We start from the raw sequence: 13,275 nt of genomic DNA, 5'->3' as shown, positions 1-13,275 counted from the left end.
TCCTCGCTTGAAAACTATCAACTGTTACATTTTGCTAAGACAGATGGTACAGCTATGGCCACAACTTTTGCATAACCTGCATTTTTTTTTTTTTTGGATTGAGACAATGTAATCAAAGAAACTACACAACGATATCGCAAAAGTCTAGCGGAAGCCATAACAGTTTTACAGTAGTATTCAAGCATGCTGGATTTTTTCATTAAGTATAGCAAACTACAAGCGGTATATAATTCAGTATGTTAACGTAGCATTATACCACACGCTTCATTCGACTCCATGAAGCAAAATGATTTCCAGGTGCACTCCACTTATAATGATCCTGTTAGAACGGAGTTCTATTTACAAGGAAATGAGGAGGCATGTCCCTGCCACACAACATGGGTTTTAATTACTCTGGTTAAAATGGACTCGCTTATAAGGTATATACCATTTAATACACACAGTTTTCCTTTTCCATAGGCATGTCTTGTGCGTTCAATACGTGCAGTGTAATATATACAGTACCATTTTTATTAGGTACACTTTTCTTGTATTGTTTATAATTAAGGTACTTCTGTTCAGTTTCATACAGCATTTCGAATTGTTTACTATGTACTTAAGTACGGATTTCCATTGTCCCTTGGAGTCCGTTATAAGTGGAGTGCACCTTTATTGCATGCTAGTTCACTGTATTCTAAGAGATACATTAAAACTGTACAAGCTATACTGGCAAAATGGAATAAGCGTAGACTCAATTTATGTCTGTAATGTATAGAGATGTTTTGATATATTTGACCCATAATATTAATTATCCTCCTGCTCACATATGTAACCGAGATGGATTTACCACTCAGCATGGGAAATGTAGTTCTGAGGGGTCCATGTGAAGCCACCTTGAGGCAGGGAATGCACACACACCTTATGTAAACAGTTGTAGCAACACAAGGGAACATGCAACACAATAAAATAAAAAGGTCCTTATGTACCCATTAATGTTTCAATATTAAACTAAAATCAAGCTATTAATCAAAATGATTAATCTTGTTAAGGAACTGATTTATTAACATGTTTGGATATACAGTACTCTCAGCGTATAGGAACACCTCCTAAGAGAACACTTCACCTAAGGGAACACCTTTGTGGAGAAACACATTTTTCACATTGTAAATGCTCTGACTAAAGGAACAGGAACTTCACTTAAAAGAATACTTTCTTGGCACTGATATAAGAACATAAGAAAGTTTACAAACGAGGAAGCCATTCAGCCCATCTTGCTCGTAGCTTATTGATCCCAGAATCTCATCAAGCAGCTTCTTGAAGGATCCCAGGGTGTCAGCATCAAAAACCCATTACTTGAGAGTTGGTTCCAAACCCTCACAATTCTCTGTGTAAAAAAGTGCCTCCTATTTGCTGTTCCGAATGCCCCTTTGTCTAACCTCCATTTGTGACCCCTGGTCCTTGTTTATTTTTTCAGGTCGAAAAAGTCCCTTGGCTCGACACTGTCAATACCTTTTAGAATTTTTTTATGTTTGAATTAGGTCGTCGCGTAGTGTTCTTTGTTCAAGACTGAATAGATTTAATTCTTTTAGCCTGTCTGCATATGACATGCCTTTTAACCCGGAATAATTCTGGTCGCTCTTCTTTGCACTCTTTCTAGAGTAGCAATATCCTTTTTGTAGCGAGGTTGATTTGAATTCAACACTTTTCACAATGTATCCGAGCATCTTGTTGGCCTTTTTTATAGCTTCCCCACATTGTCTAGATGAAGACATTTCTGAGTCAACAAAAAGGTATTTTTCATAGATTCCTTCTTCAATTTCAGTATCTCCCATATGATACTTATAATACACATTTTTATTTCCTGCATACAGTACCTTACAGTTTTCTCTATTAAATGTCATTTGCCATGTGTCTGCCCAGTTCTGAATCTTGTCCAGATCATTTTGAATGACCGTTGCTGCTGCAAGTGTTTGCCACTCCTCCTATTTTTGTGTCGTCTGCGATGTAACAAGTTTGCTTACTATATCAGAATCTAAATCATTATTGTAGAATAGCAGAGGACCTAATACTGATCCCTGTGGTACTCCACTGGTTACCACACTCCATTCTGAGGTTTTTCCTCTAATCAGTACTTTTTTTTCTACATGTTAACCATTCCCTAATCCATGTACATGTGTTTCCTTGAATCCCAGCTGTGTTCAGTTAGAGAATTAATCTTTTATGTGGGACTTTATCAAAAGCTTTCTGGAAATCTAAATAAACCATGTCATATGCTTTGCAATTATCCATTATCGACGTTGCATCCTCAAAAAAATCAAGCAGGTTAGTTAGACACGATCTCCCTTTCCTAAAACCATGTTGACTGTCTCCCAGGATACTGTTACCATATAGGTAATTTTCCATTTTGGATTTTATTATAGTTTCCATAAGTTTGCATATAATAGAAGTCAGGATTATTGGTCTGTAGTTACTTGATTCAGTTTTGTTTTCATTTTTGTGGATCAGTAATGCATTTGCAATTTTCCAGTCTGTTGGTACCACCCCTGTGTCAAGAGACTGCTGCATGATCTTGGTTAGCGGTTTGTAAATAACTTCTTTCATTTCTTTGAATACTATTGGGAGGATCTCATCCGGCCCAGGGGATTTGTTTATTTTAAGAGCTCCTAGTCCCTTTAACACTTCTGCCTCGGTTATGCTAAAGTTATTTAAAACTGGATAGGAACAAGTTGACATGTGGGGTATGTTATCGGTATCCTCCTTTGTAAAAACTTGTGAAAAGTAATCATTTAATATATTTGATTTTTTTTTTCCTTCATTTATGATTTTGCCATTTGTATCTCTTAGACATTTAACCTCCTGTTTGAATTTTCTCTTGCTGTTGTAATATTGGAAAAACATTTTGGAATTGGTTTTAGCCCCCTTAGCATTTCATTTCATGTTCATTTCTATTTCTCTCTTGGCCTTTCTAACTTCCTTTTTGACTTGCGTTTGCAGTTCCGTGTACTCTTTCTGTGTACTTTGTTTTTGGTCCCTTTTGAACACTCTGTAAAGTGCCTTTTTTTGCTGAATTTTTTTTTAATTGATCCATTAAACCATTTTGGCAATTTCGTTTTACATTTTGATTTGTCTACTTTAGGGATGAAATTGTTTTGTGCCTCTAATACTAAATTTTTGAAGAACAGCCATCCTTTTTCTGTGGATGTTTTCTCTATTTTACTCCAATCTACTTCTGGAAGTCTCTGTTTCATACCTTCATATTTCGCGTTTCTAAAATTGTAAACCTTAGCTTTAGTCATTACTTTTGGGGTTTTAAAAAGCACTTCAAATGAGACCATGTTGTGGTCTGAGTTTGCCAGTGGTTTTCTGACCTCCGTTTTAGTGATTCTGTCTTCGTTATTAGAAAAGACTAAATCAAGCCATGCCTCCCCTCTAGTCGGTGCCTTGACAAATTGCGTTAGGAAACAGTCATTTGTCATTTCCACCATTTCAATTTTGTCTGTCGTGTTCCCCACCGGTTTTTCCTATTTTATATGGGGGAAGTTGAAATCCCCCATTAGTATGGCTTCTCCTTTGCTATACACATTTCTAATGTCATTGTATAACAGATTATTTTGCTCACCGTCTGAATCTGGCGGTCTATAGCATGCTCCTATTATTATGCCCTTTGAATTTTTGTCCATTATTCTGACCCATATTGATTCGGCTTTATTTTCTTTGTCCAGGTTTAACACCTGGGCTTCAAGACTCTTTCTTATGTATAGCGCTACCCCTCCTCCTCTTCTGTCCCGCCTGTCTTTCCTATACAGTGTATACCCACAAATATTATATTCGTCCCCATCACTCTCAGACAACCAAGTTTCTGTAACACCTATCACATCATAGTTACTTGTTAGTGCAGTAGCTTCAAGTTCTAGAATTTTGTTTCTGATACTTCTAGCATTTAGATAAATACATTTAATGGTTGTCTTACCTGAGTTGTTGTTCTTGTTTTGATGCGGTCTCCCTTCTGTTTTTTTGTTGATTTCTCCCCCCTTCCTTTCTAGTTTAAGTGCTTCTGAACCTGCTCGAGGATCTTTTCTCCAAGTAGACTGGTTCCCTTTTTATTTAAGTGCAGTCCATCCCGCCTATACAGATAGTCCTCGTTGTAGAATGTGGTCCAATGATTCAAGATAGGTGAAGCCTTCCCGTGTGCGCCACATCTTCAGCCACACGTTTAGATTATTTCCAGCTGTCCATATGGTCCTTTGCAAGGTGCCGATAGTATCCCAGAAAATACCACAGTTTTGGTTTTCTCTTTTAATTTCCTTCCTATCTCTGGTCTGTCTCTTCCAATGTTGTTTGTACCGATGTGGACGACTACTACCTGGTCGTCTCCTGTTCATTCTAAGAGCCTGTCCACGTTCTCAGTGATGTGCGTGACACAGGCTCCTGGAAGGCAGAACACTGTTGTAGTACAGGGATTCAAACTGCGAACTGAACTTGCTGTGTTTCTCAATATGGAGTCCCCAACAATCATGACCTCCCTTCTTTTTGCTGCCTTGCCACCACTGTTAACAGGGTCCTGGATGCTGTTCCTTTCGTTCTCTTGATGTTGGTTTTACTCATCAAAATTTTGCAGTGGCTCAAATTTGTTGGATTTCTGGTGGTGGTGTTTGACGAAGTTTCTTTTTTTCCCTGCTTCTGCCTACCTGAACCCAGCTGTTCTGACCTTCTATCTACCTGGTGGCTTTCAGTCTGTTAGGGGTGGTGCAGACTTCCATGAATTGTGGGTGTGCCAGCTCCTCAAGATCTTGTTGCTGTCTCATTTCTTCCAGCTCCATTTCTAGCATACTTACTAATTTATGCAAGTCCTGGATCGTGCAGCACTTTACACACACTTGGTTTAGCTCAGCTGGGTTTTCTTGGATTTCCCACATCATGCAGGTGTCACAGATTACTGGCTTGAAGACCATGTTAATTGATGCACATGCATCATGACAAGTAATCAATTTGTTCATCATGGATACAGTACTATTTTGTAAAAAAAAAGCAACATTTCATCGTGAGAGTGTCTTGAGGAACACTGATTGATTTTAAATCTTTCCAGAACCATAGTCATATCATTGATTTGCTTTGTATTCTGATTTCCATGAGTGCACCTCATCGCTACAAAATAGCACGTAAACAAACAGTGAAATGAACTGCTGTTTGTCTTGCTACACAAAGTTGAAAATTGTTTGAGCTCTTGAAAAAAACATGAAAATCAGACAAGTCGCCGAGTTATTTGGTGTTCCCCATTCTGGTGAGTTGTTTCACCATTCTATTAAATAATGTGCATGTCTTGTATAGTGCTGCTGCGTTCTGCAGCCTGTGTAGGGGTGCTGTGTTAATTTAGTATGACAGTTAGTTTATTACAGTTATCCAGAACTCCCTTTTTTTTTGCCTCTGCTGCCACAGACCGAAACACAGCAGCCAGTTAATTTCACAGCACATAGCGATTCATCTTTTCAACGGTGTTGTTTTCCTTTAGTTTTATTAACGTTAGTTTGTCTGTTACTTTATTATTATAGTTTATTAACATACTTGTCCATTGTTTTCTTTTACTTATTTCATATATTGATTCATGTGCATCATGACAAGTAATACATTTGTATTAATTTATTTATTGATTCACGTTGTGTCTGGTGGCTGACTCCGTCTTCGAGAACACTTTGGCTATAACGCTTCCCTTGCTTCCCGAGAGGTGTTCTCTTAGCTGTAGACTACTACACTGTTACTTCATTGACCACTCTAGCTATAAATATATTCTCAAAGTAAGGAAATCCTTTGCAAAAAACACAATTAATGCATCAGTTAGGGTTGATATTAAAACAACAAAAAGTAGGGAAATACGATGTCAGGGTTTTTAATCCTAACTCTGCATTCCCTTCCAACCCTTTACAAGCAGCGGAAGGGGCAAAACAACACAAGCAACCACAGACAGCCATCATCAGTCACAAGCAACATACAATTGTGCAGATAGCACAAGAGACATCCAGCATCATGGTCCACTAGGTGTATGAGGTCTACTGTCTTGCCAGTGTGTTGGGGGGTCGTGTATATCTGGGCACTGCTTATGCAGGTCTAATAGGAGACAGATGCATAGCAGTGGCACCAACATCACACACTACCTCTATGAATACTACTGCCATGATCAACTTTCTGTTGTATGGAATTGAAAGATGATCAATAGCAGAATACAGTCTTTTGAATGAATTACTACATGTTTAAGAACTATTACAGTATAATTCTTATTGTCAGATGCTGTAACATACGACTGATCTGTGTATAGAAAAAGTCAAGGTATCATTAAGCCCCTCACTCCACCCCCTAAATAATAAAAAAAAGATCCTGATTTAGTATTTTCAAAGTTGGCCGGTATGTTGTACCACACATTTAGAAGTCACTGCATTTATGACCCTTTTTTCAAGTAAAGAGCATTTAAGACGACCGATACAACACTGCTGCTACCCAGTAAGCTGATCTGAAGCCGCTTATAATGCAGTCATGTCAGCTCTGATGTTGTGGGCATTCCTCAGTACATGCTACTGTGACTATTTACCTCCTATTCTCCTTGAAAAATTGTGAAATCGAAAATTCCTTACTACTGATCTTTCACTACTCCAAATGAAGGGGTGGCAGAAATGCCCTCAGTGCTGTGTAAGGCTGGCTAAACAGGTTTACAATAAAAGGCTAATATTTAAAAAGGTTAGTGATATTTTTCATTAAAGCATAGAAATGTTACTAATTGGTAGTTACCATGCAATTTGAACTCTTTGATGTTCATACACTATATATCTAATTTTCTACCTGAGTAATGTTACAGGTGCACTTTGTTTTTCTTTGAAGTTCATATACTATATATAATTGTGGTCATTTTTAAAACAGGGGTACCCTATTTAAAACTGACCATGACATAGCCTTTGCTTTGGCATTCTTTTGAACACCAGGTGATGTCAATTATCATGTCATTGATCTTGTATAATTAAAATCGCCACTGTTGTCCGTTTAAGACATTTGTTTTGCTTTCAGCACGAGGCTGTTTGTTAGGTAAGCAAAAGGGCATGACTGGGTGTGGGATATACTCTAATATCCACACAGCCCGAGTGCTTTATGGCTTTAACCGCCCGGGGCGTGTGGATATTAGAGTATATCCCACACCCTGAAGTGCCTTATTGCGTTTATAAAATGGGTCAACCAACATTAAAAAAAAAAAAAAAAAAACATAAAAACATGTTTTAATTAACAAAAAAAATAATAATATATTTTTTTTTTATTAAATATCCTTCCACCTCTGCATGAACTTAGAAAAAATAGTCCCTTAAAACATAAAAAAAACGCATTAATTAAAAATTATTTCAGATGTTGAATTGAACATTGCCACTGAAAGTGCAGTTTTGATTCGTTACACTTCTTGTAATTCTTGGTTTATTCATTACATTTTGAAGTAAAATATTACCGCCCATTTTCATCATGACACTGCACACATGAGCCTTCCTTTAAATCACGCAGCACAAATAAGAGTGCCTTTATTTGAAATCTTGCAGACCCTTCTTCATAAGACCTGCAATAGCATCAGATGAGAGTGTGTGTTTTTTTTTTTAAATAATCCTTTGTTATCCAGGGTAGTAACAGGAGGTATCCATAACAGATTTGTGTTACAGCTTCACAGTGGCGAGAAAGACGTTATTTGCATGGAATACGCGGTTACTTATCAAACTGACTGCAATTTACAGCTTGGTAACGTGGAGAACTACTGGACCAGTGTTAAGAAACAATTTTAAACAATGCAAGGCACAGCAGAAAATGGTACCATCGTACCTGGACACATTTAAAAGGTATGGCAGTGTAATAACCCGAGATCCAAGATGCAAGAGTATAACTTTAATCACAGTGTCTTTATTAGAACAATCTCTGTTGAAACCTACACATTAGTGTGTTCTAAGGACTTCCTCCACCCCACGGTATCCTAGGTAGAGGGTAAGTATGTAGGGCACTACTGACCTCTAGTGGCATAACTTGAACTGTATTATATACATAAACATTCACATTACTACAGGCAGGAACTGTCGAAATGAATTTATAAATGTTCAGCATCAGATCATACAGCTGTGAAGGGTCCAGTGACAGCTGGCAGGCAGACTGAAGAACGGACAGCGGGTGCAACGGCAACAAAACATCTTTTAATCCCAAAGTCTCTTTTAAGAGGGACCAAAATATTTTGTGAAAAGCTGAAAGTTTAAGAGATATTTTTAAACTGTTTTCAAAATGGGATAGGGAAACGCCGTAGTTCAGGGAGAAGGCACAGAGCCATCAGAATGGCAAGTTTTGAATTTGTTTGAATACATTTACTTTTGCTTTTTTTTCACTACTTTAATTAATCATTGGTGTCCGGTTCCGGTCGGTTCATTTAATAAATCTCAGGTACACTTCGGTTTCCCAAAAGTTCAACATTTACGTAAATCTCGTCGGTCATGTTTATTGCGATACATTCCAATATGACTGCCGTTTTTGTTTTTAAATTCTAGTGTATGGATATCTGCCAGTGATTTGTCCATTTGTGAAAAAAGTGCCGACCTATGGTAATATGCTGTAATATCAACAACCCCATGTGACCTGTTTTGATCAATCAGGATAGAGTATTCAAAATGCCCATTTTATAAGATACTGTATGCACTGTATATATATGAGGATGTTTGTTAGGATACTGATTCTGTATGTTTTTGCAGAACCAAAGTAGTCTTGTTTTTGGTTTTTTCATGTATGAGAATGGGGAATGTTATTAAAACGCTATCACATCAGCTTAGAAATGGCCTGTTGCTTATGGGCTGAAAAGGAACAAAGTATGTTTACTTCATGTTTACTTCATTTAATACAGCTTTAACTGACAACAGGCCATCTTACAGTCAAGGCTTGATCAGCATACTGCACAAGCACACTGGAGTAAGCAACTTTGCTGAAGTCTAAAAAGAAAAAAAAAACAGCATGCAAATGTGCAACTCTAGGAGCAGAAATTTATTGACTACAAGTTGTGACCTCTGGAAAACGTTCTGAATTGGGCAGAGGGATACGTACATGTGAGACATGCAGCTGAGACTTGCTTACATACATAAGTTAACATTCTTCCTGGATAGAGCTCAGAGTGCAGAGCTGTAAGAACCGCCAACCCCCAAACTTCACTCATGTCTCACCATCACAACGTAGTGCATCAGGTTCATCCCTGGTTTGTTTGCTTTTGTGTCCACCAGTTTGAGTAGTGATGTCATCCGGAACCCCACGGCACTGCCCGCATAGCCACCCTGCACACAATAAACCACGTACAACCGGACAGTAGTCAAGAGAACATCCCCCCCAAATAGAAATCATTCCTGGGCTGTGTACGATATCAAACTTACAACATCCCTGTTGAGCAGCCCATAAAGAAGTGTTTCAACTGTGATATTTTCAATTTTGGATATATACAGTAACTGTTCCCACTGTGAAAACCATTAACATGCACCCAGAATAGGTGACAATGGATAAAATAAAAAAAGAGATAAGTACTCCCCCTACAAAGCCAGAAACACCACAGCTAGCAATCAGCTTCTGAAATGGTGAGATAGGCTACAGAAGCTTTACTTTAACCTTCTGCCATTCCTAATAATCTAGAACTAAAACCTCAACACCTTTTCCTTGTTCCCACTCTTATACAGAATGCTCACATGGTGTACTCACAGCGTTCATGTAATTCCCCAACTTCAGCACTAGACGAATGACTGTATGCAAGTCAACACAATTTAGCAACTCTGGGGAAGAGACAGGCACTTGATCAAGGAACAAAGTAGTATTTTCTACATCCACAGTTCTTTCCAGGTGATCATTCTATTTGTGTTCTAAATGACTATTGGAATTTCTGTAGCAAATTGTTACATTATCAACACAAAACTGTTTTCAAACAGTTGAATGGAAACTGTTAATGGGAGCAGTATCATGTCAGGGACGTTTGTGACTAACACGTTAAAAGTAATAATAATGTTTTGATTTGTAGTTGCAAACATTCTAAATGTGTAAATAATCCACTCTGAGTAGAGTTAGGCACACTGGATTATTTGAACACAGATTCATCACTTACATTATCGCACTTAAAACTGTTCAACTGATATTTGTTCCAATTTCCATTACCAATTGTAATTAACCCATATTAATATTCGCAATTTAATTGACTGGCAATGCTCAGTTTGAATTGAAGACAGTGTAGCATTTTTAACACCTTCATAGCTTTGTACACAATCCTTCATATAATTACAATGAAAACCCAACATCATGCATATATGTATTCATAACATTTGTTGCTATAAAAATTCAGCAAAAAATATTTACTAGATCTGAAGAATGACGTTAGAAATATGCATCTTATGTTGCTTTTCAAAGTGATTACGAAGATGTATGCAAATGGTTGCAGTGTTGTATAGCCTTTATGACGGTATTATAGGTGTCCAACTCAAAGCTTTACCAATGGACTTTCAGAGATGAAAACAGGGTGTTGTCTACTGGCTTTTGTAACAAACTTATGAGATTTGTTTTTTCAAATCCACGTCTTTGATATTTTAATTGATTTATTAAAATTAAAATGTCAAAGGATGGCAACATAGAAATCTTTTAAATTTCATTTTTATGCACAAGAGGATGCAGATGATTTCACTTTTCTATTTCACGTTCAGTTTTTCACCCATCTGCTGGGAGGCAATCGAGGGGTCTGTCACCTGAAGGTCGTATTGCCTTTGTTAACAGTAAACTACAAAATCACAGACACATTGGTGGGAGTCTAAAAGTGCTTATCAAAGGGTTACTTGATTAAGATAATTCATGAGAAGCCTTCTCTTCAAAGGGAGTGGGCACATTGATACAGGCTCAAATCGGAACAAAAGGACAGAACAGTTTGTGTTGTAAAACCATCTATATCCACAGAGATTGCAATAGCAATTTGTTGAACATTGTCAAGCTGTTTAGTTGTACCACCGCCTCAGACACCAGGAGGAACCCAGTCTTGTCGCCTAAAGAAGTCCTTACTGCACTTACCTGAGGGGCAACTAACTAATCTGGAACTAATGGAAATGTCATGCAAGTATTACATCAGGTTACTATTTAATAAAGCTAACTAGGAGAGGTAAGTCATGATAGAGTTAAAATATTTGCATGCATGGGATTTGATAAAGTAGTTTACTATGCAAATGTTAGTTGGAAAAAAAAAAAACTTCTACAATTTGATGTCTATAAAATGATATGAGTTCCCATTGCATCTGCATGTAACTTATATTTTCAGATAATGCCTTCGACGTAACACTAGAGCAGCTAGTTCCACAGACCCCGATCAGCACTAATCTTGGACCACCCAACATTAATGTTCAGGAAATCCAACACTGGAGCTAATTTGGGTCTGTGAAACCAGCTTAAGTTAATTCTGTCACATATTACACCATGTAACAATTTTTTTGGTTCCTGGGTAGTAAGTGTTATTTCCTAATTGCTTATGCCTCAAAAGTACAGAAAATGGCTATTATTCCCCACAAACTTTGCTTTTGTGACCAGGACAGTGATATTTTTAAATTTACCTATTTTCCAGAACATTCCAGATAGATTCCTAAGTGGATACATATCTGCATTTTTCTGAGATGGCATCAAGAGGCTGCAATGGTGGCATTCCTGATGGGTCTCCAAGGTGGTTTTACCAAGTTTCCCTGCTATCTTTGCCTTTGGGACAGCAGGGACACCAAGGCGCACTACCATAGGCTGGACTGGCCACAGCAGACCGAGTTCTCTGTGGGGAGGAACAACGTCAACTGGGAGCCACTGGTGGACCCCCGGAAGGTGCTGATGTCACCACTGCACATCAAATTGGGCCTTATGAAACAATTTGTCAGAGCTCTAGATAAGGAGTCAGCAGCCTTCAAGTACCTTCAAGACTTCTTCCCTAAGCTGTCTGAGGCAAAGGTCAAAGTCGGTGTCTTCGTTGGACCACAGATAAAGAACATCCTGGAGTGCAATGAATTCCCCAAGAAGCTCACTAGTAAGGAGAAAGCAGCTTGGAACAGCTTTGTCTCAGTGGTTCGGGGCTTCCTGGGCAATCACAAGGCCAAAAACTATGTGGAGCTGGTTGAGACTCTGGTGAAGAACTACGGCACAATGGGCTGTAGGATGTCCCTCAAAGTCCATATCCTTGATGCTCATCTTGATAAATTCAAGGAGAACATGGGCGTGTACTCGGAGGAGCAAGGCGAGCGCTTCCACCAGAATATACTGGACTTTGAACGCCGCTACCAAGGACAGTATAACGAGAACATGATGGGAGACTACATTTGGGGTCTGATTCGTGAAAGTGATTTACAGTATAATCGTAAATCCTGAAAAACTACTCCCTTCTAAATCTTTTGTAGTCATTTTTGTATTACTTTAATACATGTTAATTTGGATTCATATGCTGTTTTATTCTGACTTTATGTGAACGAAAAGACACAAATTCGCCCGTTTTCTCATTGGAAATAGGTAAATTTCAAAATATCACTGTCCTGATCACAAAAGCAAAGTTTGTGGGGAATAATAGCCATTTTCTATACTTTTGAGGCATAAGCAATTAGGAAATAACACTTACTACCCAGGAACAAAAATTGTGTTACATAGTGTTATCATAGTGGAAAATATCTACGAAATCAGATGTTTCAGGAATGAAACATTACAGAACCACTACTTAATATTTGTTTGTTTATGAGAAACTAGTGAATAGTCCCCATTGTAATTATGCATGATAAACTGTATTTATTAACACATGACTGAGAGAATCTCTTAAAGTTAATAGTACAGAAGTGTCTTTGACTAATTACCTAAATGTTATTATGATTTCATGTTTAAATAAAATGACATTGCTTTGAATGGATTCCTAGTAATTCATTGACTCAATAACAAACACATAAAATCAGTGAACTTTATATTTAATTAGCTAAAAACTAAAATGTACTACATAAATCAGAGAGCAATGTCGATAAGGGTCTACATTATTGTAAAACAATTTAAAGTGAAACAAATAACAGCTATAGACCCCTCTGTATCCACAGCCAGCTTTGAAAGACTCACAAGACATGACTTGCGCGCCAGCCACATTCCTGAGGCTTCGCTGCGGCATGCTTTGGCCAGTTTGTAAACCTTTTCACCAAATGAGAAAAGGGTTACTCTCCCCATAACCCAAAAACTTCCAGGGATGTTGGATTTGAACAGCCTAGTTGTTCCATTCTTGTTTTTTGTTGT

General features: G+C 37.9%; 1 protein-coding gene across 1 annotated transcript in view; it reads right to left on the bottom strand.

The window, feature by feature from the left end:
* The window catches only part of LOC121327986 (FH2 domain-containing protein 1-like), a 116,724-nt gene that overhangs the window by 33,032 nt on the left and 70,417 nt on the right, over positions 1-13,275 (bottom strand). The window contains exons 7-8 of the mRNA XM_041272393.1: positions 9,712-9,782; positions 9,189-9,296 (exon numbers count right to left, since the gene is read on the bottom strand). Coding sequence (XP_041128327.1) covers positions 9,189-9,296; positions 9,712-9,782 — 179 coding nt within the window. The remainder of the gene's footprint in view (positions 1-9,188; positions 9,297-9,711; positions 9,783-13,275) is intronic.

The sequence above is a fragment of the Polyodon spathula genome, chromosome 15 (genome assembly GCF_017654505.1).
Source record: "Polyodon spathula isolate WHYD16114869_AA chromosome 15, ASM1765450v1, whole genome shotgun sequence".
Lineage (NCBI taxonomy): Eukaryota > Metazoa > Chordata > Actinopteri > Acipenseriformes > Polyodontidae > Polyodon > Polyodon spathula.
This window is presented reverse-complemented; position numbering and strand designations above follow the sequence as displayed.